Source organism: Centroberyx gerrardi, chromosome 8, assembly GCF_048128805.1.
Source record: "Centroberyx gerrardi isolate f3 chromosome 8, fCenGer3.hap1.cur.20231027, whole genome shotgun sequence".
In the NCBI taxonomy this organism is placed as follows: Eukaryota; Metazoa; Chordata; class Actinopteri; order Beryciformes; family Berycidae; genus Centroberyx; species Centroberyx gerrardi.
In genome coordinates, this window is record NC_136004.1 from 30,204,759 (window position 1) to 30,229,094 (window position 24,336).

Genomic DNA, 24,336 nt, shown 5'->3' on the forward strand with positions numbered 1-24,336 from the left:
AGTTTATAAATTGTGTTTTCAGTTGGGTATTTTTTTTTTTTACATCAGAAAATAATAGAAATGAGCCAACTGGTAGACAGTAGACAAGCTTACCAGCCAAAAGTTACCAATGTTTGTCTGGTGGCTAGATGGAATTTACCACTCTTGTTGCGTTAGTGTTGCATTTGCTGTTTGCTTTGAGTGTAAAAATATATATTACAAATGCATATTGTCTTTGTAAACAGGGCTGGAAACAAACTTTCTTATCCACCGGCCACAGTGGCTGGAATCTCTCAAAATTCACTAGCCACTTTCACTATTTTACCAGCCAACTAGACTTTTTAACTGAGCAGCACTTTCAAATGATGGTTGGTTACCTGCCAAAGACGCTTGTAGAGTAGACAAACTGATGAGTCACAGCCAAAATACACCAGCATGTGGCTGCTGGTAATTTCTCACCTTATGATTAAGAATTTGCATATTTAAAAAAAACCAGAGTAAGCAGCTAGGTAAAGAAAGGAGAGAGTTGCTGTGTGATTTCCTGGTTTGTTGAAGTTGTCTGAACAGCTGTTTTTGTGTCTGATGCTCTGTTGGTTTTTCTGGACCAGTGAAGACTTTTTTTTTTTTGGAACCTGTTTTTTATTTATCCATCGGCCTCCAAGAGTAGCTGAATTTGTTCTTGCTTTCTAGACCTCTCTAGTTCATGCAACTGGACTGTAAGGCGAGGTAGCGAGAGTTTTGGTTTCTCGTGACGCTCCGTCTCGGTGATGTCATTGTTGTTGTTGTTGTTGTTGTTGTGTTGCAGGGGACCGAACCCCAGTAAGGTGCTGCAGCAGCTGTTGGTGCTGCAGCCTGAGCAGCAGCTCAGCATCTTCCACACTCTGCACTCCCACCTGAGAGAGAGGGGCATGCTCCCCCCCGCCGCCCAGGCCGAGTGAAACACCCGCAGCTTCACAGGGTGATGACTGGACCGTGTGTGTGTGTGTCTGTGTGTGTGTGATTTGTTTGGAGAGTTTGTGTATGTGTGCATGTACACACACATACACACACACGCACACAGAAGTCTGCCTGTATGGTATACGATGCCGGGCCCTTCTCCGTCGTCATCCACCTCGGCTCTACGTTTGATTTCCAACCAGCTCATTACCGTGAATTACAACCTGAGGTGACGCTCCCGACTACGTGGAATGACCTCGTAGCCAAAAGAAAAAGAAAAAAAAAAAGAAACCCAATAACATTCATTGCTTTCCACTGGGACCTGCACAATACACGCTACACGAGCAAGTCCCCATCCTAAAGACTCACAGGCTGCTCTGAAGAAAATGTCTTATCGAACAAAACAGACTTTGAAGCACACGGTTTTCTCAACGTAGGGTGGACTGTGAAAGTGCAGTTTCCCTGTGGACGGCAAGTATTGCACTGATTTTAGCTGAACAGAAGGATAACAGAAGCTTTTACCAGCATAAACTGGGTCTGTAGTGTTGGGCATGTGGACTCGAGCTACAGCAAAGACTGTCAAGATTTGTCTTAATGGGGGTGGGGGGGTTAAGTAATGATGCAGTGGGATTTACAAGACTCTTCTAACACACTTTAGACACTGTTTTATAGACTATGCTCTATTTAATGGTCTTAACCTCACCACATAACAATAGAAAACATGAAGCATGTACTTAAGTCCCGTCTCGGGCTACTGCTGAACTAAACCGTGTTTACTCTCCTCTTCCACAGCGTGACCTAGTCTAGCTTTTAGGTTTCTGTGTATCTAAGTAAATCGCACAATAAAAGCTTGACTGTAGGCATGGATAGCAATCACTGTTAATGCAGAAACTAGAGCAGCAGCGGCACACGCCGTCAAACACTCTACAGTACACTGTGTGTGTTTTTCTCAAGTTATTGTATTACTGTACATAAATATACTGATGATATTTAGCTGAACAAATACCTAATATATATATATATAAAAAAAAACTACTTCTGTGACCTGTTGGGGAAAATGAATACTATACACTTTTAAGCTATGAGAAATGATATGCAAAAAAAATGGGATGTAACTCATTTGTAGCCTCTAGCATGAACAAATTGTATGGGATTTTTAACAGGTAGAGACAATAGATTTGATCTGAGGTTGCTGCTTATTTAGAGTGTGGTGGGTGAACTTTTACTTGAGGTTGTGAAAGGAGACTGTGCTTCCTTTATCCGGTTAACCAATGATTTTAGTTGCACTGTAGTGGGGGGGTGGGGGGGTGGGGGGTGGACCCACCAGACCACTCCGACCTTCTTGGACTCAACGTTTGTCAAACTGTTAAAAAAAATATTTCTATATTAGTCTTCTTATGCATTAAATCTCTCTTAAAGATTATGTTTTTGAAGGTAGTTTTGCAACATAACATGTTGTTACTGCAGCGTGAGATAAATTATAGATTTATGTGTATGTAGATCCTATATATATAAATGCATATATATATATGATCTGATATTCTGGACAGTGATTTTATCAGCAATATTTTTAGATTATGCAAGTTGCGATTTGATTCTTTAAGGAAATGGGTCGGATTTCTACGTTGGGCGTGGCTTAATTGAATTCTATAGGAAATCTGTGGAGTATGTGGCACTTCTGATGAATCACACGTGCAACAGTGTGATGAAGTGGACTCTGCTCTGTAGCGTGTTACAAGGCTGTGTTCGCGCGTTCTTCCAGAAATGTTTACCAAAGCGCTGTCTGATTAACACTGATTTCCTCCTGAGCCCCGCGGCCCGGTTCCAAACAGACGTCTCCTTCCTTCTCTCCTTCCTTCTCTCCTTCCTGCATCCTCTCCTTGCTCTGAAGAATCCAAACGGGGGAAAGGGAGAGATGCTTGTTTGGAACCGAGCCGCAGACAGGAGTACTAACTGCTATTGCATTGTGGCCCGTGCAATGTGTGTCACTTTATTCTGTTCTGCTTCCTTTTAAGTGTTGGGACGTGATTTACCAGCCAAGAGGATGTTGTAATTTATTTGTCCAGTTTGTTATATTCACGTTTTCCTCATGGAAGTACATTTTGGTGTGTTTTTCCCGTTAGAAATGAATGGGGTGTTGGGTGGATTTTGGGACCAGCTGTAATGTACTGTATAACTGTATAACTAAGCCCTCCCTCTGGCAAAACACACTACTGCTTTACAGACTTCTCTGTACCCCACCTTCTTGGGTTTTACAGCTCACTGTACAAAATTGTTACTCTACAGGATGAGGCAAAGCATGCTGGGATCTGTACGATGTTCAGACTAACGCGATCTGACCAAAAATAGGAGACACAGACAGCAGAAGCAGCAGAGGGATACGTTGTAGAGACTATCAAAACTGTTTTACGGTCGTAGTTTAAATTAGATCTAACTTATTGTGTGAACTAATTTATATTGTGATCTAAATTATGAAGTTATACACTTTCAGTACACAAACATAGTAACAGATAGACAGAAAAAGGTAGCTCTGTTAACCCGATTGTCAAGTAATTGTACACTGCAAATGTTGGGTTGCATGTATTTTTAATTTAATTACCGGTTTGCGTATATTTTGTTTGATTTGCTTTATGCAGAAATTTTTTCTATTGAAAAATCTATAGCTTTTGGAGTGGATAAGATTGAATTGCAGAAACTGTATTGAGGAATACTACTGTTAATATATGGGCAATACAAAGTGATGTATAAACCGCATATATTATTGATATCTTAATTGCTAGGGATATTGTGAAGCTGTATACTGTATGGAGGTGAATAAATTCTTTATTTTTTTCTTTAAAATGTCTTGTTATATTTGCTATATCAGTTTATGTCCTTTGATAATGATGAGTGTCGGGTTACATGTTGAAAAAGAAGGCAGTAAGGTTGATGTTTGTGTTCTACATTCTTTCACACAATATTAACAAGAAAAGTACTTCATGTGTGCTTCACATCAAAGGAGCAACTTCAGATTTATTCACAAAACAAGGCTTGACAATTTGTAATTGGATATTTAAAAAACAATGATTTTGCACAGTGTTAAAGAGCCGATGCACTTTGCAGTCATCTAGCTGTACAAACAGACAATATTGAAGCAGTGAGAACAGAGAGCTGTCCGGGGGTCTGCAGAGGGGCTGCTGAGGTCGGCATGGAAACGCCGCCATGTTGGAAGAATGACAACAAACAAAACATTGTAGTATTGACTTCCTCCCAGAGAAAGAACAAAAAAAAAGGCCTAATTTCTGTGTGGTGTTGGGAGTGTCCAAGGAGACGAGGACAAGTACAGATGGCGCTGGCTTTAGGGGTGTGCCAAAGGCATTGTGGGTAGGGTGAAAGCTGACAGCTATTGGCCAGATGTGTTGCTACTCAAAAGAGCAATTGATTATTTCTTCAAACTCTTAGATTGTTGATGTGCTGTCACTTCTTAATATCAGCATGTGCCACGCATCGTACGAGAACTGTGTTTATTTTGATGTATTTTTGGTTGCTCCATGTTAGTTGTTAGAACATGTTTCACAGTTTTGACAATACAGTGTATATCAACTAAATACAATTCCTGACAGTTTCTTACAATAGGCCAAAATCTCTGACAAAGTTTAGTGCTCATTCTAGAATGCATTATTAAATTTTGTTCAAAAAGTTCTTCTTTTTAAATGCAAAAAATGCTTATAAAAAACAGACAGGGGGAAAAAACAACTTTGACTCAGGCAATGAAAACCGTCCAGCCAATCACAGACGAGCTTTTGACAAGCCTACTCCTGTTGACACGCCCACTGCTTTCACCACACCCATGCCATTTAACATACAGCGTCACCCGGGTTAGTCAGGGAGGAAGAGGTGATGATGTTACAGTTTGATTTTTGTTGTCACTCTTCCAACATGGCGGTTTGTCCCTTGTCAGTATTGCAGACCTCTCTCCAAACATCACCTGACAGATCTCCATTAAAGTGCATCTCGGATTCGATTCCCCGTGTCAACATTAAACACACACACACAACTGCACATGGCAAACATCAAAGCGGTGATGAAAGTGGCTTCAATATCTACGGACTCAGTAACAGAAACAACAGCGACCCCTTCTGGAAAAATGTACTACACCTTTTTTTTTTCTTTGTTTTTTTTATACCTCTCCATAATAAGATATATAATGATCGATCCTTGTTGAGAGAATGGATGGAATTAGTCTGAGGTCTTCCGTAATATTGGGTTGACGTGACTCTTTAAAAATGGAATTTTCAAGAAAACCTGAAATCAATATCGACAGAACTAAAAACAACAGCAGCCCAACACAACTGGGCCTTTCTCCACATCAAAATATACATCTGATAAACCTAACGTTAGCCAACAGTGGCGTAAAAAGGCCTGCTACGCTGAAGGAGGCATTGTTAGTGCACAGCCTTCCCATCTGTCTGAAATAATACAGCAGTGCAATATACTAAAAGGGTTAAGATTACATTCCACCGGGTGTTACACACAAAAATATCTGAATCATCAAACATTGACTTATTATTTTAATAAAAAAAAGTGCAATTGAAAGTTTTATGGCCATATACCCGTACAATGCTTGTTTGAAGCGCCCAGCACTCCCGCAATTTAAACCCAGTTAAGTCAGTTAGCAAGTCATTTCTCACATCTAGATTGGGGAATAAATATCATTATACCATCAGGAGATCACCAGTGTGGGAAAGTCTGGGTGGAGGAAATGAATAAGAAAACAACTAATATCGAGATTCCCTTGAGGAAGGTACTTGAACCACAACAGATCCAGCCAGCGGCAGGCGGCAGCTCACAAGTATGAAGTAACTGCATGTGTCTGAACGCGCCTCGCAAATTTCCCCCGGGTAAATAAAGATAAAAACAACATGCAGACTGAATGAAAACCATGGTGATTGGACGGACTGTGAATCTTCACTTTGTACTTGGCATCGAAGTTGAGCTGTCACTTCTATTAAACCTGTTCTGTCTGTCGTGCTGCACCTGTTCTTTTCAGGTTGAATTGGTCAATATGAAACGTAATTAAATGCGCTCTACTGGATTAATTAGCTAAATAATTAGCTGTGGGATTTGAAAACATCTCTGTAAACAGAAATGAGCCTTTCTGATTTTTAAGCTATTATTACTTTGTGACACGTGAGCATCAAAGAGAGTGGAAAACTTCTTGGAGATTACGTAAATCTAATTGCATTCGTAGTGATTATTGGCTAATTAAAACTAGCATTAGTATATTACAAAATGTAGAAAATAAAATCAATGGATAGGCTTTGGCTGTCAATATCAATAGATTGACTGTTGTCTCCTTCACCATTCTGGTCCACTGTGTATTTCCTTACCATCCTCTCTCTAACCTTCAATACAACACAGTCGAGTTCATATCCAATCCCATTTCAATTGATTCCTACTCAGGATTTTCACTAAGCTTAAGCGCTGAAAAGAGAACAATGACCTGATCATTATTTTCCAACTGGTTCTCAATTCAAACTCAACGGGCTCCTGACAAGAATCTAATTCAAATGGAATCCGACCATTAACTCTTTAGGAGGCCATGCATGTTTGCAATGCCTTACTGTTGTGCCAATCATCTTAACTTTGCTGTGGCCACTTCCCTTCTCCATAGCTAGGTGACTAGTGCATTGAACGGCAGCCTCGTCTCCTCGTCCTCCTCTTCTAGAACAGTCCGTGGGTCTGGCCTGTCGGGACAAAAAATGAGCCGCAGCAGCGCCATCCCAACACGCACCAACAGCCTCAACACCAGAAAGGCAAAAGGCACCGTAATCTCCATCAGGTGAAAAATAGAAGCGCTAAACTTACTCAGAATACATGTTAGGAAGAACGTCCCTAGAGCTACGCAAGGGTACAACGCTAGCTTAGCTAGCATGAACACGTGCTCGCGTCCGCCGTATCTCACATATGGGTGCAGGGTTTCCCGCTCATTGAAAAGCGCCACCACCCAAATAGCTAGCTGGAATATGCCCGCGAAGAAAATGATGACGCAGCTAATCTGAATGGCCTCCAATTCGTTGCGGGAGTTGCGCGGGAACTCGTGCGTTAGCTGGTAGGCCAGCGGCAGGCCTCCGACGAAGGCCAGGGAGAAGGTGTTGAGCAGGCCCATGAAGCGCGTCGTCTTGGTGACGTGGAGGAACAGCGAGTGGTGGACGAACCAGAGAAGACCGACGGTGGCGAAGGAGCCGAAGTAGGCGAGGTACTCCGGGCCGTAGTCCTGCAGAGCCGCGGTCAGGCTGCCGCCGTACTGCTTCTGCACCACAGCCGGGTCCGGAACGTTGTCCTCGCTGAAGGAACCGCGGAGGGGGGGAAAGGTTAGCTGGGTTAGAAGTTCCTCAGCACTTCCCTCGCCTCACTGCACCCTGTCTTACACCATGACCACACTTCCATTATAGATCTATGTCACTGTAAACTGTGCAGAATCTTCTACAAGGATCCTGTGCTCAAAGGTATTTAAATGAAACTGATCATGTGTGGTTACTGATTGTATTATTACAACTGACTGTTTCAAGGCATCACCAAAACATCACAGAGAGCTAGCCAAAAAACTAAGTATAAATTTTGGTTTCCTGTATGCATGCATAATCAGTGCACAAGTACAATAAATCACTTGCATCACAGCATTATGCATCTTTAACAGAATGAATCTTCATCTGAGCTAAACACATCGGATGCAGTAAGTGTGATCGAGTCTAGTTGACAGAATTTGCATTTGCTTTTCTATACACTACAGATTAGTTAATCCATCCCATCCATTCATCCCTCCATCTAACCATCCAAGAAGAAATGAGAAAGAGCAACAAACCAAATGTCCAGGATGAGCAGCGTGGCTACGATGGCATAAACTCCATCACTGAAGGCCTCCACTCGTTCCTTGGTGAGGGGTTCGTTGGGATGGTACGTATAGAACAACATGGAGTCGGGGGTCTCCTCCACCTGACCTGAGGTATAAACACAGATTTGTTTTATGTTTCTAAAGTGGTGGCACAGGGTGAAGACTTCCAATCCAAAATGCTGCACATCCTCATCCAAAGTCTGTGTTTTCTTTATCTCTGGGCAGAGGTAAGCACATGATGTTTTTTCTACTTGTCAACAGTTACACAACTTGACTAAACAGAAATCCCAGTGCTTACCGATTGCTTTGCTGCGACACCACTTCAAAGACTGGGAGATGTAGGGCAGGAAGATGACGATGGCTAAAAGCACATAGGACTGAAAGACAAAATGAAAATGTTACCGCACAAATCAGATTTAGACACCAGGATAAATTTAAATGTGTGGCAGCAGTAGCCCGGAGGTCAGAGAAGTGACTGGAAGAGTTGTTGGACCAGACAAGCCTGACAAATCTGACACCTAATGTCAAGACGCAACACACTTAACCCCCAGCTGCCCCGGTGGAGCTCTCAGGTGTGAATGTGTGGAACTGTATGAATGTGAAAGAGCATGCTCAGTCCGCGGTTAAAAATGTTAACGCTTAAGTGATGCACACACTCATTAACACACCAAAATGCCTTTAAAACAGCTCATTCTAAATAAAGAAAATTAAACAGCAGAGATTCCAAATTTCTAGGTGCTACATTCAATATATCATGGTCAAATTAAATTCATCAACCAAATTAATTACTTTGGTATAGCTGCCATAAACAAATGCGACCATGGTCAAACAACAACAAACAAAACAACAATTGCTAGCCTCTATTTCGTGCCAGTGGTACTGGTCATGCTAGTATTTCTCAAAATAAAGACCACATTTCCCATAAACCCTGTTGCTTTCTGTCGCAAACAGCATGTTGCTACTTGTTCCATTTGCACTGGAACAGCGCCCTCTTCCTGTTTTGTGCAATACAGCAAGCCACATTTCCCATGAAATCTGACCCGTAGGCTCTCAATGTAAACTGCAGTCTAGAGGCCGGTAGAGGCTGCAAATGTTCTTAGAGATCTGGTTTGTTTACCGTAGTTATAATTAATGAGGCAATGATCTAATCGGATCAAAATGCTACACATAGCACCTTTTAAACAGTAGAAGAAGAGAGGCCTACCAGCTGGAAGAATATGAAGGAGAAGATGCTGGCGAAGAAGCACATGATGGGGACCCTCATGATGACTTTGAGGATGTGGTGTTTGTAGAAGGTCTGGTTCTCCGAGATCTGGATCTGCTCGTTCAGGAGGAAGGGACGGCTGAAGGCGTACACCACAATCACTGACTGGAGGGAGAAAGAAGAGATACTGTATATTATGGATTTTACAGACGCAATATGATTACACAGAATAATACCTCAGTGGAATTGGGAGGGGAAGAGGGTTAAACAACTAAAATGTTTAATTACAAAATGCTATAGATCCATTTTGGAAAAGATTCGCCTGTTGAAATTCATCAGTCAAAACTTCAAAAACACATATTTTATAATCCAAAGTCTTAAAATGACACATAACTTTAATAGTAACTCATACATGCTTTACTTTAGCAATCATCATCATTGTCATCTCACTTTGGATTTAAACTCTTCAAATGAAATCCAAAATGGATGTCAGTGATGACTCCAAAGGGCCAACTAGTCAGTACTATCTATATATAGTGTCCATTTTAAAAGTCCCACATTTTACTGCTTGCTTGCTGCACTGCGGCTGTTTCTCTGCCAATGAGAGGACTTCAAAAAAGTCGCATTTTGTGTCTTTTTCACCCATCAGAAGGGACAGAGGATGGTCTGTTAAGTCGTGTGGAAGCAGAAGTGCAGGAGAGATGGACAAGTAATGCTAAACAACTACAGATGTGATAATCAATCAATCAATCAATCAATCAATTTATTTAAGTGCAGAATCACCATGAAGCATGGTCCCAATACACTTTACAATTAAAATAAATACATAGGACAAAACATTCAGCAAGCAAATAAAATAGTTAAAATAAAACAACCACATTAAAAACATCAAAGTTAAAAGATAACAACTCTCCCCTTCTTCTGAGAATGTATTCATTTTGTACCTTTGACCATATATCTATATATTTATCAGTTTGGAGACTATGGGTGCCTAGCATAAGACGGCCACCCCGATTTCTCTGTTTGTTACCATTTATTACCATTTAACAATTATGTAGCTCAAGATGCCTTTTGACATAGTTGACATACAGTATTTACGAGCACAAGAGTCATTATTTCCTTCCAAAGGCAAAAGTCCTTGGAGTGTTTATGACCAGAAAAGGAGTTCACCTTTTTCTTAAAGTGTACGTTTAACAATTATTATTGTATGGCATAAAAAGGGAAGAAGTAACCTTTAACCAATGGCAATAATAGAAATGATCTGTATCATAAACCTGAATATTCAACACTATAAAATTCTTTCTTAGCTCCCGAGCTGCAGCTTGAATAAACTGACAAACTGCCAACTCTCTCGTCCCTGAGGTTTCTTCAACAGGAGCAAATTGAAAGATTTTGAGTTTTGACTTTGGTACAAAAACACAGATTCAGCTCTATAACATCTGAGAAAGAAAGAAAAGGCTGCAGTGGCTGATGCAGTACTAGTGGAGGATTGTTCCAGGACTTTATTTTTGATGACTACCACTGTATATGGCAATAGGGAATGCAGCGTTTTATAGTGATATTTGATTAATCTATTTATATCAGTTACTGTGCTCTCCTTACCTGAATGAGGCCGATCACCATCACACAAGCGCAGAAGAGTAAAATCCCCAGGATGTTCTCGGGGAAGGTGGCCATCAGGGAGAACTGCACAGGAAGAGGGTGAATGACATCATCACAGTCAACCAACCACTTATTGTCTTATTGTGAACACAGTGTGATTGATGGAGTTGCCTCTGAGCAGGACTCTGAAGTGACTCATACTCACTGTGTACGGCAGAAAGGTTATCAGCATCATGCACGCCTAGAACAGAATGGAAAGCAGAACGTCAGATTAGGCAAAAAGGAAGAACTTTCACCAGAGAGAATGAGCTTCAGTCCCAAGCAAGACAAAGTACTATTATTATGTAGTATTATGCTTTTCTCTCTCAGTAGTCTCCTGTACAAAGACAGAAAGAGAGAATGACACAGGCTAGACAATTACTGTTAAGTACACATACATATACTTAATTCCCATGCTGTAACCATTTTCCATTTGTCTAGTAAATGAGTTGCCAATAAACAGGCTCTGATGTATCTAACCCTTGTGAGGTGAACACACATGTAGAAACCTGGGGCCTCATTACAGAAAAAAAATCCCAAATTCTTGTTCTGTCTTATCTTAAGTTTCAAAGATATGAAAAATCTTCTTTTGCTATTACAGAAGCAAATTCTAAACTCATGGCTGTGTCCTATTTTATCTCAGACCTCCTGGCTTAATTTAAATTAGGAAATCCTAACTATTTTTGTAAATTCTAAATCTGGGTTTAGGGCTTCTAATAGGACTGCTTCAGTGCTACTCTAAAATAGGATTCCTAAATTAGGATATTCTCAAGTTACGACACTGTAATAGTTAAATTCTTATCTTAAAATAAGATAGTATTTTTTCCTAAATGCAGTTAGGAAACGTGATTCTGTCATATCAAATATCATAAATATCATCCTAAATTGAAATAAGAAAGATTTTCAGACTTGGTTTGGAGTTTCAGGGTATCTGCAGGTTTCAGAAAGCCAAATTTAAAGTTAGCTGGAATTGGATTTAAGTCAAACTGAATGCAGCGGCCTGACTGATACTCACCAGGTTCAGGAGAGCAAGGCAATCGTCAATCCGTACGATCACCTGAAATAACCTGTGAAATCCAACATGAAGAATGAGTAAGTGAGAAATAATAAACTTTAAAACTGCTCTCATCATAATAATAATAATACTTCAGTAACTCACCTGATATGAGCAGCCCATGCAACCGTCACTATCAGGAACGTCATCAGATACACAGCAATCTTTGTTGTCAGCAGAAGTTGAACACTTTCCTTTAACTCCTAAAGGCAGATAAACATTTGATTTATCACATTTCCCATATATATATATAAATAAAAGTCACTATATTTCTACAGTATTACTGTAAGGGTTTATTGTGTCTGTTATACTCAGTAGTGAGTTTATAGTGAGCTTATCATACTTAATCAATTTTATCTCCTGTGGTATCACTATAATATTCCTCCAGGATATTACCTATAATTGATAGTTTTGCTGTGAGTATCCTGCTAAAATGTATTATAGGATGACTGTAGTTTCTTTTAGTAAGGGAATTATGGGACATGCTATATTACACATCTATAACAATTGTTACCTCATTATCTTCAACCTTCGTATGTGCAACAGGTAATATCTGTAAATAAATGAAAATAGAAATTATATGAGCAGAAACATCAGACTTACAAATCAAGGCATCTCATCCCATGCATCAGATGGACACAATTTGATGCATGGGCCTACAGTATTATCCAAAATAAGAAATATCACTGTTGTTTGATCTATTATATGTTGAGGCTTCCTAGAAATTTTCAATTATAAGATCACATATTTTTTCCAGACCATAAATATGTGGAATTTGGAGATCGTATTCTGTGATCAAAATGCGGTTTTGCAGCAGTGACTGGGCAAAATCACTGCCAAGTGAGCCACTTCACTCTGTGGCTGAAAAACCATTCTTAACAACATCAGATAGGCTATTACATGTGAAAAGGTATTGGCTCTATGACTCGTAATGACTTGTGACTACTAATAACTGTATCAATACCTATCTGACTTTTTGCTCAATTCCTTTTAAAGACCTGGAAACTCCCAAATTAATTTTCCATACTCCTGCAGCCTTCCCAGACCTGCAGGAACCCGCGTGTCAACATGACAACTTTGATTCTCAACAGGTTTTGTGCTGCAGCTTCACCGGGACTGCCAGCTGGTTATTGACTACAGGGAATCGGGTCAGAGGAGCCGGAGCTGGTAAAGGGTTCAGTGTCTTGCTCAAGGACACTTCGGCGGGGCGGATACTTGAACCCGGATCCTCTGGGGTAAAGGACGGTCTCTGCAAACCACCAGCCCGCCCCGCTGCCCCAGTAACACACAGTTAACCTCTGAATGAACCTGTAATGCTGCTACTCGGATGAAACGGTATGACTGTGTTGTGGTCGCTGCCTCACCATGACGGTAGCTATGATGGAGATGAGCGCGTCGCTGTAGGCCAGCAGCCGGTGTGAGGACTGCGTGCTGCTGTGGCCCTCGCGCTCCGACGGGGTGACGCTCTCCAGGAACGAAGAGGAGGCATGGCTCCTCGTCCTCTTCTTCTCCATCTCCTCGTCTACGTGGTGCTCAATGATCTCGCTCTCGTCGTTTTCCCCCATGGCGGCGGTGAGCGGAGCGCAGGAGCGGACATCCACCCAGCGGACTGTTTGCAAACAGCGGAGAGGCGGCAGCTGACTGGGGGACCCGGAAGAAGCCGCGGTGTTGTTTTCCTGCCTTGGCGCAGCGTGTTAAGGCGAAGATTGTCTGTTGCGGAAGAGGAGCCACTCCGTAGACAAAAACCGACCCGGTTTCTGGTCTGGGAAAGTGTGCGTTGACCTTCACGCATGCGCTCTCTTCTTGCAGTTTTGCGTCAGGCAGAAGCAGAAGCATAGCTGTGCCTGTGACCATGGCAACCAATCTGGTACAAATGTGAAATAAAAGAGAACGTGCTTTTTAGCTGTGGATGTAAACAAATCTTACGGTTTGTGGGTAATTTGGTCAAAATATAATGCAAATAAGGCCACATCTTGCAACTTCTCCATTAACCCCAATACATTAAAGGTGCTACATACTGTAGCTATAGCTTTTTCCATGAGTCATCGCTTTTTTCCATTAATGAGTCATCACTGCATAAATTTGAGACCGTGTAATTACGGTAAACAATCGAAACCATCACCGAGAAGACTGGCACTGGCAGCCTCTATTGCATTTAACATTGTGTGTAATCGGGTCAGATTCGGGTCTGATACCACCGAAGATAGGCGACCAGTCCTCTCCACCATGCTCTCATTTGTTTACAGTATTTATACCAAGGTATCACAACTTATTTGACAACTATGATATTTGTGGTTCCCAGAAATAGGGGCAGAGTGAGACCTCTTTACTTTTTTTCTCCTCTCTGGTTACTCCTCTTGGATCTGGGCAGCGTAAATGGTTTATGAGAATGTAAAATAGATCTACTTCAGTCCATAAAGAAGCGTACAGGTCAAAGTTTGCACCAATGAAAGCACGAATAATAAACCTTGAAGCAAGAATTTGCTTTGTAGTTGATATTGTAGTTGAAAACTACAATATAGTAAGCCTATAGCATAGAAGTCTATTATAATAATATAATGTGATACTATAATAACTTCAATTTCAATATTTCATTGTCCCTTATGAGGAGATTGGGATGCAGCATGACATACAACACAATAAAAATCACAATAAATATAAAAAATAAATAAATACAGCTTTTCCCCCTCTACTCTTGTTTTCTACTTTTCAAGCAATACCCTCCCCCCTTTTTCCCCTTAACCAAGTAGTCTGCACCGTTGAATGTAAAAACATGTCTACTGTTAATATTCAAATACAAGACTTGTCTCTATAGGGAAACTGGTTTGCAGCAAGGCATAAAACACAAGACATTCCCATAATATGTAAAATATACAGAAACAAACAAGAGACGTTGAAAATGTTATTATCGTACCATGGTATTGTTATACAGGTTATAAGTGCTAAACTAACTGTGTGTGTGTAAGGAGGAAAGGAGGGGAGAGACAGAGATATGAGAGTGATAAGGAGGAACTTGCTGATACACTGTTGAATTGTGCAGAATGACGTGATACCAAGCTTCAGCCACCAGGGGGCAGCAGTGGTGCTTGTGTTTGCATTAAAGTCATACTGAAATGAAAACTGACTTTTTTGCCTTTTTCTAAATATCCTATACACCTATTTGACTATTTATGCCAAAAAATATAAATATAAATATTTTATTGTATTTTTATATAAAAATCTCATTACTTTTACTTCCTGGAAAATGGGAAATCTTTAGTGGTGATTTCATCGTGTACCAGGAGGTGTAAATAAAAATTCAAACCACTAAAACCTTCACAGATTTCTGAACAGCGCCTCCCATCAAAAATCTGATCTGATCTCCCATTGGTTTACACTTTTGAATGATCCCTCCCTGCGTTATGTCCCGCCCCAACATCCTGTTTCAACAGGAAATACATCACATTAAGGAAGCAAGATGCTCGCAAAGTGCTGTTTCATTGTGACTTTAATGTCATGGTCGTCTTTTTAGCTGCGACCAGTCACTCTGTCGCTCTGTCTGTCCCAAACATTTAAAAAAAAAAACCCACTGCAGATACAGAGATGCTGGGCAGAGCAGCAGATTTTCATGCAGAGTTAACCTTCAGTTTTATAAATTGTTCTCACTTCTATTCTTCTGCAAGGCTCGGTGCTATTAGGACTCATAATCAGTGATGTAGTGGTAAATAAAAAGGAGGGTAAACAATGACATGCAGTTGGTGGTCATCACAAGACATATTACATACACATTATATTTTCAGAAAAGCATTAATTTGTGCTTTTTCCCCTTGAAAAACCCTATTCTCATATCAGTTTGATACTACTTACCATGATGTAAATAGTAAATACCTAATGTCTGTGTGGTTGTAGGATGTTCACACTGTGCTGTAAAAGAGGACAGTCATGCAGTTTTATACTAAATCACAACTAACAACAGATGGGGTTCCTTGGGACAAAATCTTAGGTCTGTGGTCTAATGTGTAGCTTGAGTCTCTGCAGAGGAAGAGCCTGCAGGGAACTGGCCAGCTAACACTTAAAGACCAAATTCATTGTAATCTGTTGCTTTTATTCTGCTGGAAGACAATTTACTCTAGCAAAGACAGAGTACAGAGAGAGGTATACAGCACACTGCTACCTGTAGAGGGAGTCATGTACTGCATTATATCTGTCAGTGAAGACGTGAAGGGAAAATGCATTGGAGTACAAGCAGAGAGTCTCACATTAACAATGCTGTCACAGAGATTCAACCTTTGTCTTTGTTAGTTAGAGTTAGGGGTTCAGTTCCCACCCAGGCTGCTCATAAAAAAAATGATATATTCATAGTACTGGAAGGTGCTTTGGATAAAAGCCATAAACCACTTTATCCTGCCAGGATTCAGTGTTGAAGTTTAAGTTTATTCAGCTCTCCATTAGCCGGGGAACGCAGTACAATCATGAATCAAAAGCACACATACGCAGTAATTCGTTATATTGTCCGTTTTGCCGCTTTCTATTGCCAACTGATATAAAACAATAGTGATTCAACCTATATCCAGTTCCATGAATCCTGGGAAAAATCCTCTGGCGCACAGGAAATGATGCATTTTAAGTTTCCAGCAGCAGCAGCAACAGCGGTTTTTTTTTTGGAATAAACAGAAGAAGAAGAACTGGGTAGTTAGCATGAGCAGTGATATCCACCATGGCTGAACAGACAGAGAAAAGAGAAACTCAAACTGCATCAACAGAAAGTCCAAGCTCCGCCCACACACTGTTTGATTGACAGGTGATCTCTGGGAAGGGCAGTGCAGAAACACCACAGTGAGGCTGAGCAATGACGATTTCTGCAAAAAGGAAGATCTTGTGAATTACCACTTTGAAGGATTATGGGGAGAAGTAAGATAGTTGGTAGTCTGCGCATTTTGGAAAGCAATACTAGTTATTGATGATAGTAACCATTCAATCAGAGAGGAATGGATTTGCAAATACTTTACTAATACCTATCCCTCCATCCCTTGGTCTCTACTTTATCTACCTCCTCTTGTCTTTCTACCCTGCTGGCTGCTCTGTCAGCCCAGACAGGAGCTGTGAGCTGTGAGTCGGGGCTGTGGATGGATGGAAGGAAGGGCCTGAGGCGAGTCTGGAGTCTGGCTCCGCTCCAGGTCCGGCTCTATACCGGTCTGATTCAGGCTCTGTCCCGTACAGACAGACAGCGCCTGAGGCTGCACCTTGGGCCGTCCCTCCTAATGGCGTCTCGGGACCCCGGGTGCTTCTCCCCCGACCCACGCTCATTAACATTAGTGCCAGAAATCTCAGCTGATACACCGGGATCCAGCAGCTGATCGCTACGAAGGGGTTTTTAAGGGCATTTTAAGGGGCAATAAGTACGATTTTTACTGCAGAGGGTTGATAGGGTTATTGATCAATACCAATGACTCAGCAAATTACTTCACCATTTGCTGAGATTTCTCGCTTTCAAAACTCACTTTCTGGCCCGTACTCTGTTTTGGAACAAAAACTTCCCATTCAGTGGCATTTCAAGACACTCCCAACCCCCCCACGCACTCATCCACCCACTCACCCACTCACCCACCCACCCACTCACTCACTCACTAAGAGAACGGTGCTATAACAAAGCAACCGGCATAGAAGATATTTAAGATATAAAGATATTTCACTCACGCCAAAAAAGCAAATAACAGAGTAGTAGTATTCTTACAGTATTTTCCATGGTGATATATTATCTTTTCACTTGCCGATTCTGTTGAATCTCTACTCTAATAAGCTAACTTGTCTTTATTGTGAAAATGTGACTTAATTGTGTGTGTCAACTACAGGCACCGTAAGAGGTTTGGAGGCTGTATCAGAGACTTGTGTAGGAGGAGTTAACTTCTATCAATGTTGTTGCAGTTCCTACTGGTCACCAGTAGATGTCGATAAAGGTCACAGGTTACTTAATGCTCCTTTAAACGCTGAAAGTGGTGATGCAGTTCCCTGCTGTTCAGACAGCTGGATGCTGAGTGATGATGCATCAGGCTTCAATAACTCTCACATTAAAGCTAGAAAACCTTTCTAACTAGTTGCTGAATTGCAGGCTACTATACTGTGTCTACCTGTCTATCTCACTTTGCTGTGCATGTTACTTGGCTATAACTATAGATGGGATTGGGATGGAGGTACTAATGAAAGTACAGGTTACAGACTTTATTTGGTGAAGTGGGACATTTGGTTTGCAGCGAGGCATAAAGCACAATAAGTCACATTTTCTACTGCATACTTACTGAACTACTGCTGTGTTTTTAGCTCCATCCCCAGGAAGAACAGCTTGGAAAAATCAAGTTTTGCTCTTTTCAGCTGTTGGAGTTTTCTGTTAAAATATACTAGTGTGGTTCTTCTGTATCACATTCAATAATGAATTGTCTGCAGTACTAATGCAGAATAGATGCGGGGTGAATGATGCATGAAGTGGGACTTTTACATTTATTACCACTGTATACAGAGGCATGAAAAACACATTAAACACATTAAAACAAACAGTGGAAAAGTTTAGCAAGTTTACAGCATGTGAGATAAATGAGCTTTTCAATCTAGTTGATTTAGCCTGTGGTGACTCAAATTCTCCCCACAAAGGATGACGAGCATACTATGATTCTCCAGGCTTTACCTCATCAAATCTATAGCCAGGATGTTTTTGTTTTTTTTTAATATAGAGGCAGCGTTTTACTCAGTTTTGTTCCAAGGAAATTCTTTGTCCTTGCAGGCTTTTTTATTCAGGCTTTTATCTTGTCCCTGTGTGAACGAAGAGTTAGTCACATTACAATCAAGCAAACCAATGAAGAGAGCACAAAGGGAAGTGTTAGTGGAAGCGAGTGGCTCATATAAAAGCAGCCTTTTAGTGCTTCAAAAGACATTTTTAATGAGTGAGAGGGCAATCGCTGCATGGAATTGTAGCCTAGCAACTAAGAGCCACAGACGCCCCCATGTTGAGGCGCGTGTGAGCAACTCAGAAGACTCAACTCAACGCTAATTCACCACTTACAGGAAACCTTGCATTACCACTTTCCAAATGTACCGTTTTTCGTTATCGTCAAGAGTAAATGAGCGAATGCATTTGAAGGGCTCCATCCAAAAACGCTGTATGTATTTGTGTTGAAAGAAAATTGTTGCTTGAAATTCACTGCTCAGTATTTCAAAAGCGAGTATGATTACGGCCTCAAAATGTTGCAATTTTGTTTCCTTAAAAAAAGGCTTTTGTTACCTTTGTTACTTTGCAATTCTACTTTTTTTTTTTTTACTTTGATGCACACCCATCCTATTCAAGGAGTATGCATCCCTTTTTCCTCAAATGGTGCATATCTCATTTTGGATCAAAACATTTTATTTATTGGTTGTATGAAAAGTGTATTGTTCATTTTGGCAGACTGTTCTAGCTTTGGTTGAGAGGCTTTTAGTTTGTTCTGTTAGCATGAAGAATTTCGCTAGGCATCCTGCAGCTTATGTTTCATATTTATGGTAGATTAATATGTAATACCTAAGTCACAGAGCAATTTATTATAAAAGAATAGTGGACTGACTACCAGCACAGAGCAGACAATTACATAACATGGTGCAGATTGTGGATTTCATGGCTTAACTCCTTCCTCCAGACTGCAGATTAATTCAAGCTTATTTTCCCAACATGTGGTGGAACATTACTGGTGGCACACATCTGGATGAGGTGAAAAACATCTTCCCAATTCACCCAAACAAATTTGTCACGAGTGTCACGTTCATTGTGTCCCTCTCCAGATTATTAAAAACAACCGTGTCGTTTTAACTTCAATTAAAGAGCAGCTCTGTTCTCCTGTCGGTCACCAAAAAACACACGTTGAATGAGTCGGGGATTATTCTGCAGTGAGCCAGCTGCCATGTTATAACTGGTAAACATGCAGCAGAGCCTCTCAACACAGCTAAGCTCCTTTCGCCGTGAAAGAGTGTTTTCAGGACACGCCGCTGCTCAGAATGGAGGAGTGCTTCCATGAAATCAGTGTATCAGTAATGAGAGCGCTGGAGAAGTAGAGGTCAGACTGAGAGAATCAATGCATCATGTAGTCTGGATGATGAAATATTAAGGATACAGTCTGCAGGTTTATTAAATCCTTAAAGGACTGCACATACTTTTTGTTAGTTTGGCCCGTTGGTCACTTTACCCGACATGTGACGAGAGGATCGGCACCAAAATCATCTCTGTGTCTCCAGTAGATAGCTCTGTCTAGTGTACATGCTAACGCTTTAGCATACATGCTAACTAACTGTAGGCGGCTAGCATTATCCAAAGTATGAAAATAGACCTTTTAATAATCCAATCTTCATCATTACTGAAGTTTCTCTGAAGGTTGTCATTTTCTCACTTTTAGGATAATAGTAGTTGCCTACAGTTACGTAACATACTGTTTGCTAAAGCGTTAGCATGCGCACCAGACAAAAATATATCTGGAAATGTGGCTTATTTCTGGAATCAAGTTGTAATTCTGTTGGAATGTATCTGTGCATAGGTGCATAGGCATAAGACCACCAAACCTCCCCAATAAAACCAACTAAAACCACGAACCCCCATCAAAAACACCAGAAACTACCAAACAACCTCCAAAAAAATCACCAAACACCACCAAACTACCCCACTAAAAACCATCAGAGACCACCAAACTACCCCACTAAAAACCATCAGAGACCACCAAACTACTCCACTAAAAACCATCAGAGACCACCAAACTACTCCACTAAAAACCATCAGAGACCACCAAACTACTCCACTAAAAACCATCAGAGACCACCAAACTACCCTGCTAAAAACCATCAGAGACCACCAAACCACCCCACTAAAAACCACCAAACACCACCAAACTACCCCACTAAAAACCACCAAACACCACCAAACTACCCCACTAAAAACCATCAGAGACCACCAAACCACCCCACTAAAAACCACCAAACACCACCAAACCACCCCACTAAAAACCACCAAACACCACCAAACTACCCCACTAAAAACCATCAGAGACCACCAAACTACCCGACTAAAAACCATCAGAGACCACCAAACTACCCCGCTAAAAACCATCAGAGACCACCAAACTACCCCGCTAAAAACCATCAGAGACCACCAAACTACCCCGCTAAAAACCATCAGAGACCACCAAACTATCCCGCTAAAAACCATCAGAGACCACCAAACTACCCCGCTAAAAACACCATAGACCACGAAAAACATCAGAAACTACCAAACCACCCAAACAAAACCAACTACAACCACCAAACCTCCCCAGGAAAACCATCAGAGACCACCAAATCAACTACAGAAAAAAAACAGACCACCATACCACCCCCACAAAACTAAGACCACCAAACCACCCCATGACCCCACCAAAAACACTATAGAACACCATAAACATCAGAAACCCCAAAACCACCCCAGGAAAACCATCGCCAAACGACCCCAACAAAAAATGGGAGACCACCATACCGATCCCAGAAAAAAAACGATTAGAAGGAGCCTATTGACCTCCAGCCCTCCGCTCAGTTTTTGACATCACATGAAAAGCTATTTCCCGGGGGAGACCTCCAGGTGGAAGCCCATCTGTTGTAGCATCAACAGCGTGATCGCACATCACTCTTCGTTTCCCGTCTCCCCTCCTCCCCCCATCCCATCCTCCTGACCCCCTTTTCCTCCCTCTCCCATCGTGTCATCCCTACCTGATCAGTGTTCACATCCCATTATTGCGACGTTACTGTGTGTGGGTTATTGTTGTGCTCAGACTGTTGACTGCAGCTCCCCCCCCCTCCAACCCAACCCAACCCAACCTCCCCCAGACATGAGCCGCGATGCCTTAATCAGTTTTGACAGGAGCAGCGGCTGCCATCACAACCCCTGCTGTCTGGATTTGCAGCTCATCACCTTGCCTTAATAAACCCAGTCAGATCTAACAGGCTGGCCGACGGCGGCACCTTCCTTCAGCAACCCCCGTTATCACTGCAGTTAATACTCTGCAAACAAAAGGTCTGTGTAGACGCAGTATTAAAGTCAACAAGAGGGGACAGCAGCATCCTAAACAGACTGTGTGTGAAGTGGTGGAGGCTGTAGAGACCCTCCGTCAACCAGAAAGCTTCAGTTCAATCCCCAAGCAACCGTCCTGCTGAAGTGTCCTTGAGTAAGACGCTTAATCCCCATCAGCTCCAGGACTGCTGTTCTGACCCATGACCTCTGACCTCTCCCCTCTCTCCTGTGGAAGCGAAAAGCCAGTTTTTTTTACTTCAGAGTCAATCACAATATCAAAAAATTAAGGTTGAAATAGTGAAACAAAAGACAGTTAGCCGAGGCTAGAAACCGACCACAGCCTACATCGCCTACATGCAGCATTTTTAAACATCAATATATAGGGCTGGGCGATATGGTTGAAATCAATAATAATCATAAGAATTTTTCTTGATATTGATATATATCACGATATGGTTCATGTATGCAAAATCACGTTAAATAATCAAATTAATGTTCATCTCATTGAACCGAATGGTGATGTTAGGTGTGATGTCAAACAAAACTGAAATTTTCAAATAATATTCCTACCATACCTCATTTTATCAGAGTTTTTAAGTAAAATTTGCTTGTCATCATCAATTTAGACAGCAGAAATGTGTGTCACGATATCAAAATATCTTCATATCATCACCATATGATTCCACTGAAAGACGATAAACGATGATATTGAATTATCGCCCAGCCATACATCAATATATCATTGTCAAATTCCCTCCCCCTCTCTGGTGTTTCTTTTCTCTTTCTCTTTACCGAAGAGGATCAACATGTTGGAAGTGATTTCTCCATCTTCCTTTCCCTCCTTCCACCATCTGCTGCCAGAAACTCTGAAAGCTTTAGCTCCATTTGCTCTGGAAGAACAGAACCTCTTCCTGTTTTGTATCAGAAAGCGATTTCCCTTTGTGCCGTAAACCGATCCAGCAAATTTCCCGCCAAAGCTGCAGTGTAGAGGCCAGGAGAGGCTGCTAATCTTCACGGTGATGGTCTTGTTTGTTTGTTTTTTTCTCACTTTGCTTCGCACTTATGCACTGCTGCACTGCTTTTAAAATTTTGTATTTTACTTGATTTTATGCATCCTATGTACTCTATTTTTTTAACTTTATTTTTATTATTATTATTCAGTGGGTTTTATTTTCCATCTTATGTTATGCTCATTCTATGTCTATTTTCATGTGAAGATGCATTTTATGTATTCTATTCTCCTCTTTATCTTATTCTCACTATCATTATCAAGTTTTATGTGAAGCACTCGGTGCATGTAATCTCTCTGTTGTAAAGCACTTTGAGCTGCATTTCTTGTATGAAAGGTGCTATACGAATAAAGTTTATTATTATTATTATTACGGTAATTATACTAATGTCTCAAAATGAATCAGATAATGATTTGTTGATGTTAAAATACTACACATATCACCTTTAATCTGGATGACTTAAACAGTTATTAAAGATAAAGAGCAACTGTGAGCACAAAAAGTAAAACCCCACCACAACTTAAAAGGTTACTTAGCCAGTGAAGGAGCTTCAGATGATTTTCAGTTCTGTTCTGCTCTGAGCAGACGAGATTAGAGGTGACAGCCACTAATCCAGATATATTACTCAGGGTGGTGTCATCATTAGCATCATTACTGTCCAGAGTGATGATGAATTGAGGTGTTACTTGGGAAGTTAAAGCAACATTTCACTTTAGCAGCACATTTCCACTTTTCGACACACACACACACACACACACACACACACACACACACACCTTCGTAGACGTCCGGAGGCAGTCAACCTCCGACATGAACTGCCCCAAGATCCGCTTTTATCAGCAGCATTCAGGCCTTTCTCTTCCTCTCAGTGTTGATAATTACAAACCGGCAAAATGACTCCTTGAAACGTATTACCCCGGAGAGAGAATGAAATTAATTACATTTACCGTGCAATGTTTGTTTATTTGTTAGAGGAATAACTTGTCAGAATTCTCAAAATAAAAATAAGCGGTGGCTCTGGGCCCTCAGAGAAGTCAGTATTAGCATTTAAATGCATCCATACATTAAATCTATTAGACAACAAAACACTGAGGGTGTGTTATAGATGTGTGTGTGCTATTCTACAGTATAATGCAGTGACAGGCAGCACAGGCTTAATGAGGAGAGAGAGGAAGCTTGTGTTGTCGGTTCAAATCCCCGTCTACTGCAAAAAACATCCATCTTAACAAGTCATTTAGTCTCATATTCAGCCTTCAGAGCTTATTTTTCTTAAACCAAGAGAAAAATTCTGCCAGTGAGGAGAGATAACGCCACTTGTTTCCAATTCAGCTTCAGTTGTTTTAGGAATTTTCTAGAAATGAGTGTCAGTGTGTTGAAGTCAGAATAAGGCAGATCACTGCACTGCTGTCAAGAAAATGACACTTGATTCTATTAAATTCTTGAAACAAGTTGATTTGCATTGGAAACAAGTGAAGTTATCTAACGCCACTGGCAGATTTGTCCACTTAATTTAAGAAAATTAAAAATTTTAGGACTCAATATTAGACTAAATGACTTGTGGGTTAGGGTGCAAAGTGCAGTGCAGATGTTTCAGGTACTATCTGACCTTCA

The 24,336-nt window shown here is 41.0% G+C and overlaps 2 protein-coding genes across 2 annotated transcripts in view; one reads left to right on the plus strand and one right to left on the minus strand.

The window, feature by feature from the left end:
• The window catches only part of cds1 (CDP-diacylglycerol synthase (phosphatidate cytidylyltransferase) 1), a 34,360-nt gene extending 32,145 nt beyond the window's left edge, over positions 1-2,215 (plus strand). Inside the window, exon 13 of the mRNA XM_071901026.2 lies at positions 785-2,215. Within this exon, the coding sequence (XP_071757127.1) occupies positions 785-917 (133 nt within the window). The 3' untranslated portion in view covers positions 918-2,215. The remainder of the gene's footprint in view (positions 1-784) is intronic.
• A 1,681-nt stretch (positions 2,216-3,896) lies between these two features.
• Positions 3,897-13,247, minus strand: tmem175 (transmembrane protein 175). The gene is made up of 10 exons (XM_071901028.2): positions 13,053-13,247; positions 12,203-12,241; positions 11,794-11,891; positions 11,650-11,701; positions 10,801-10,836; positions 10,596-10,679; positions 8,994-9,158; positions 8,088-8,166; positions 7,760-7,895; positions 3,897-7,241 (listed from the first exon to the last, which is right to left on the minus strand). Exons 1-10 carry the CDS (start codon positions 13,200-13,202, stop codon positions 6,569-6,571), a joined length of 1,512 nt encoding a protein of 503 aa, XP_071757129.1. The 5' UTR covers positions 13,203-13,247; the 3' UTR covers positions 3,897-6,568.
• Positions 13,248-24,336: the final 11,089 nt, after the last annotated feature.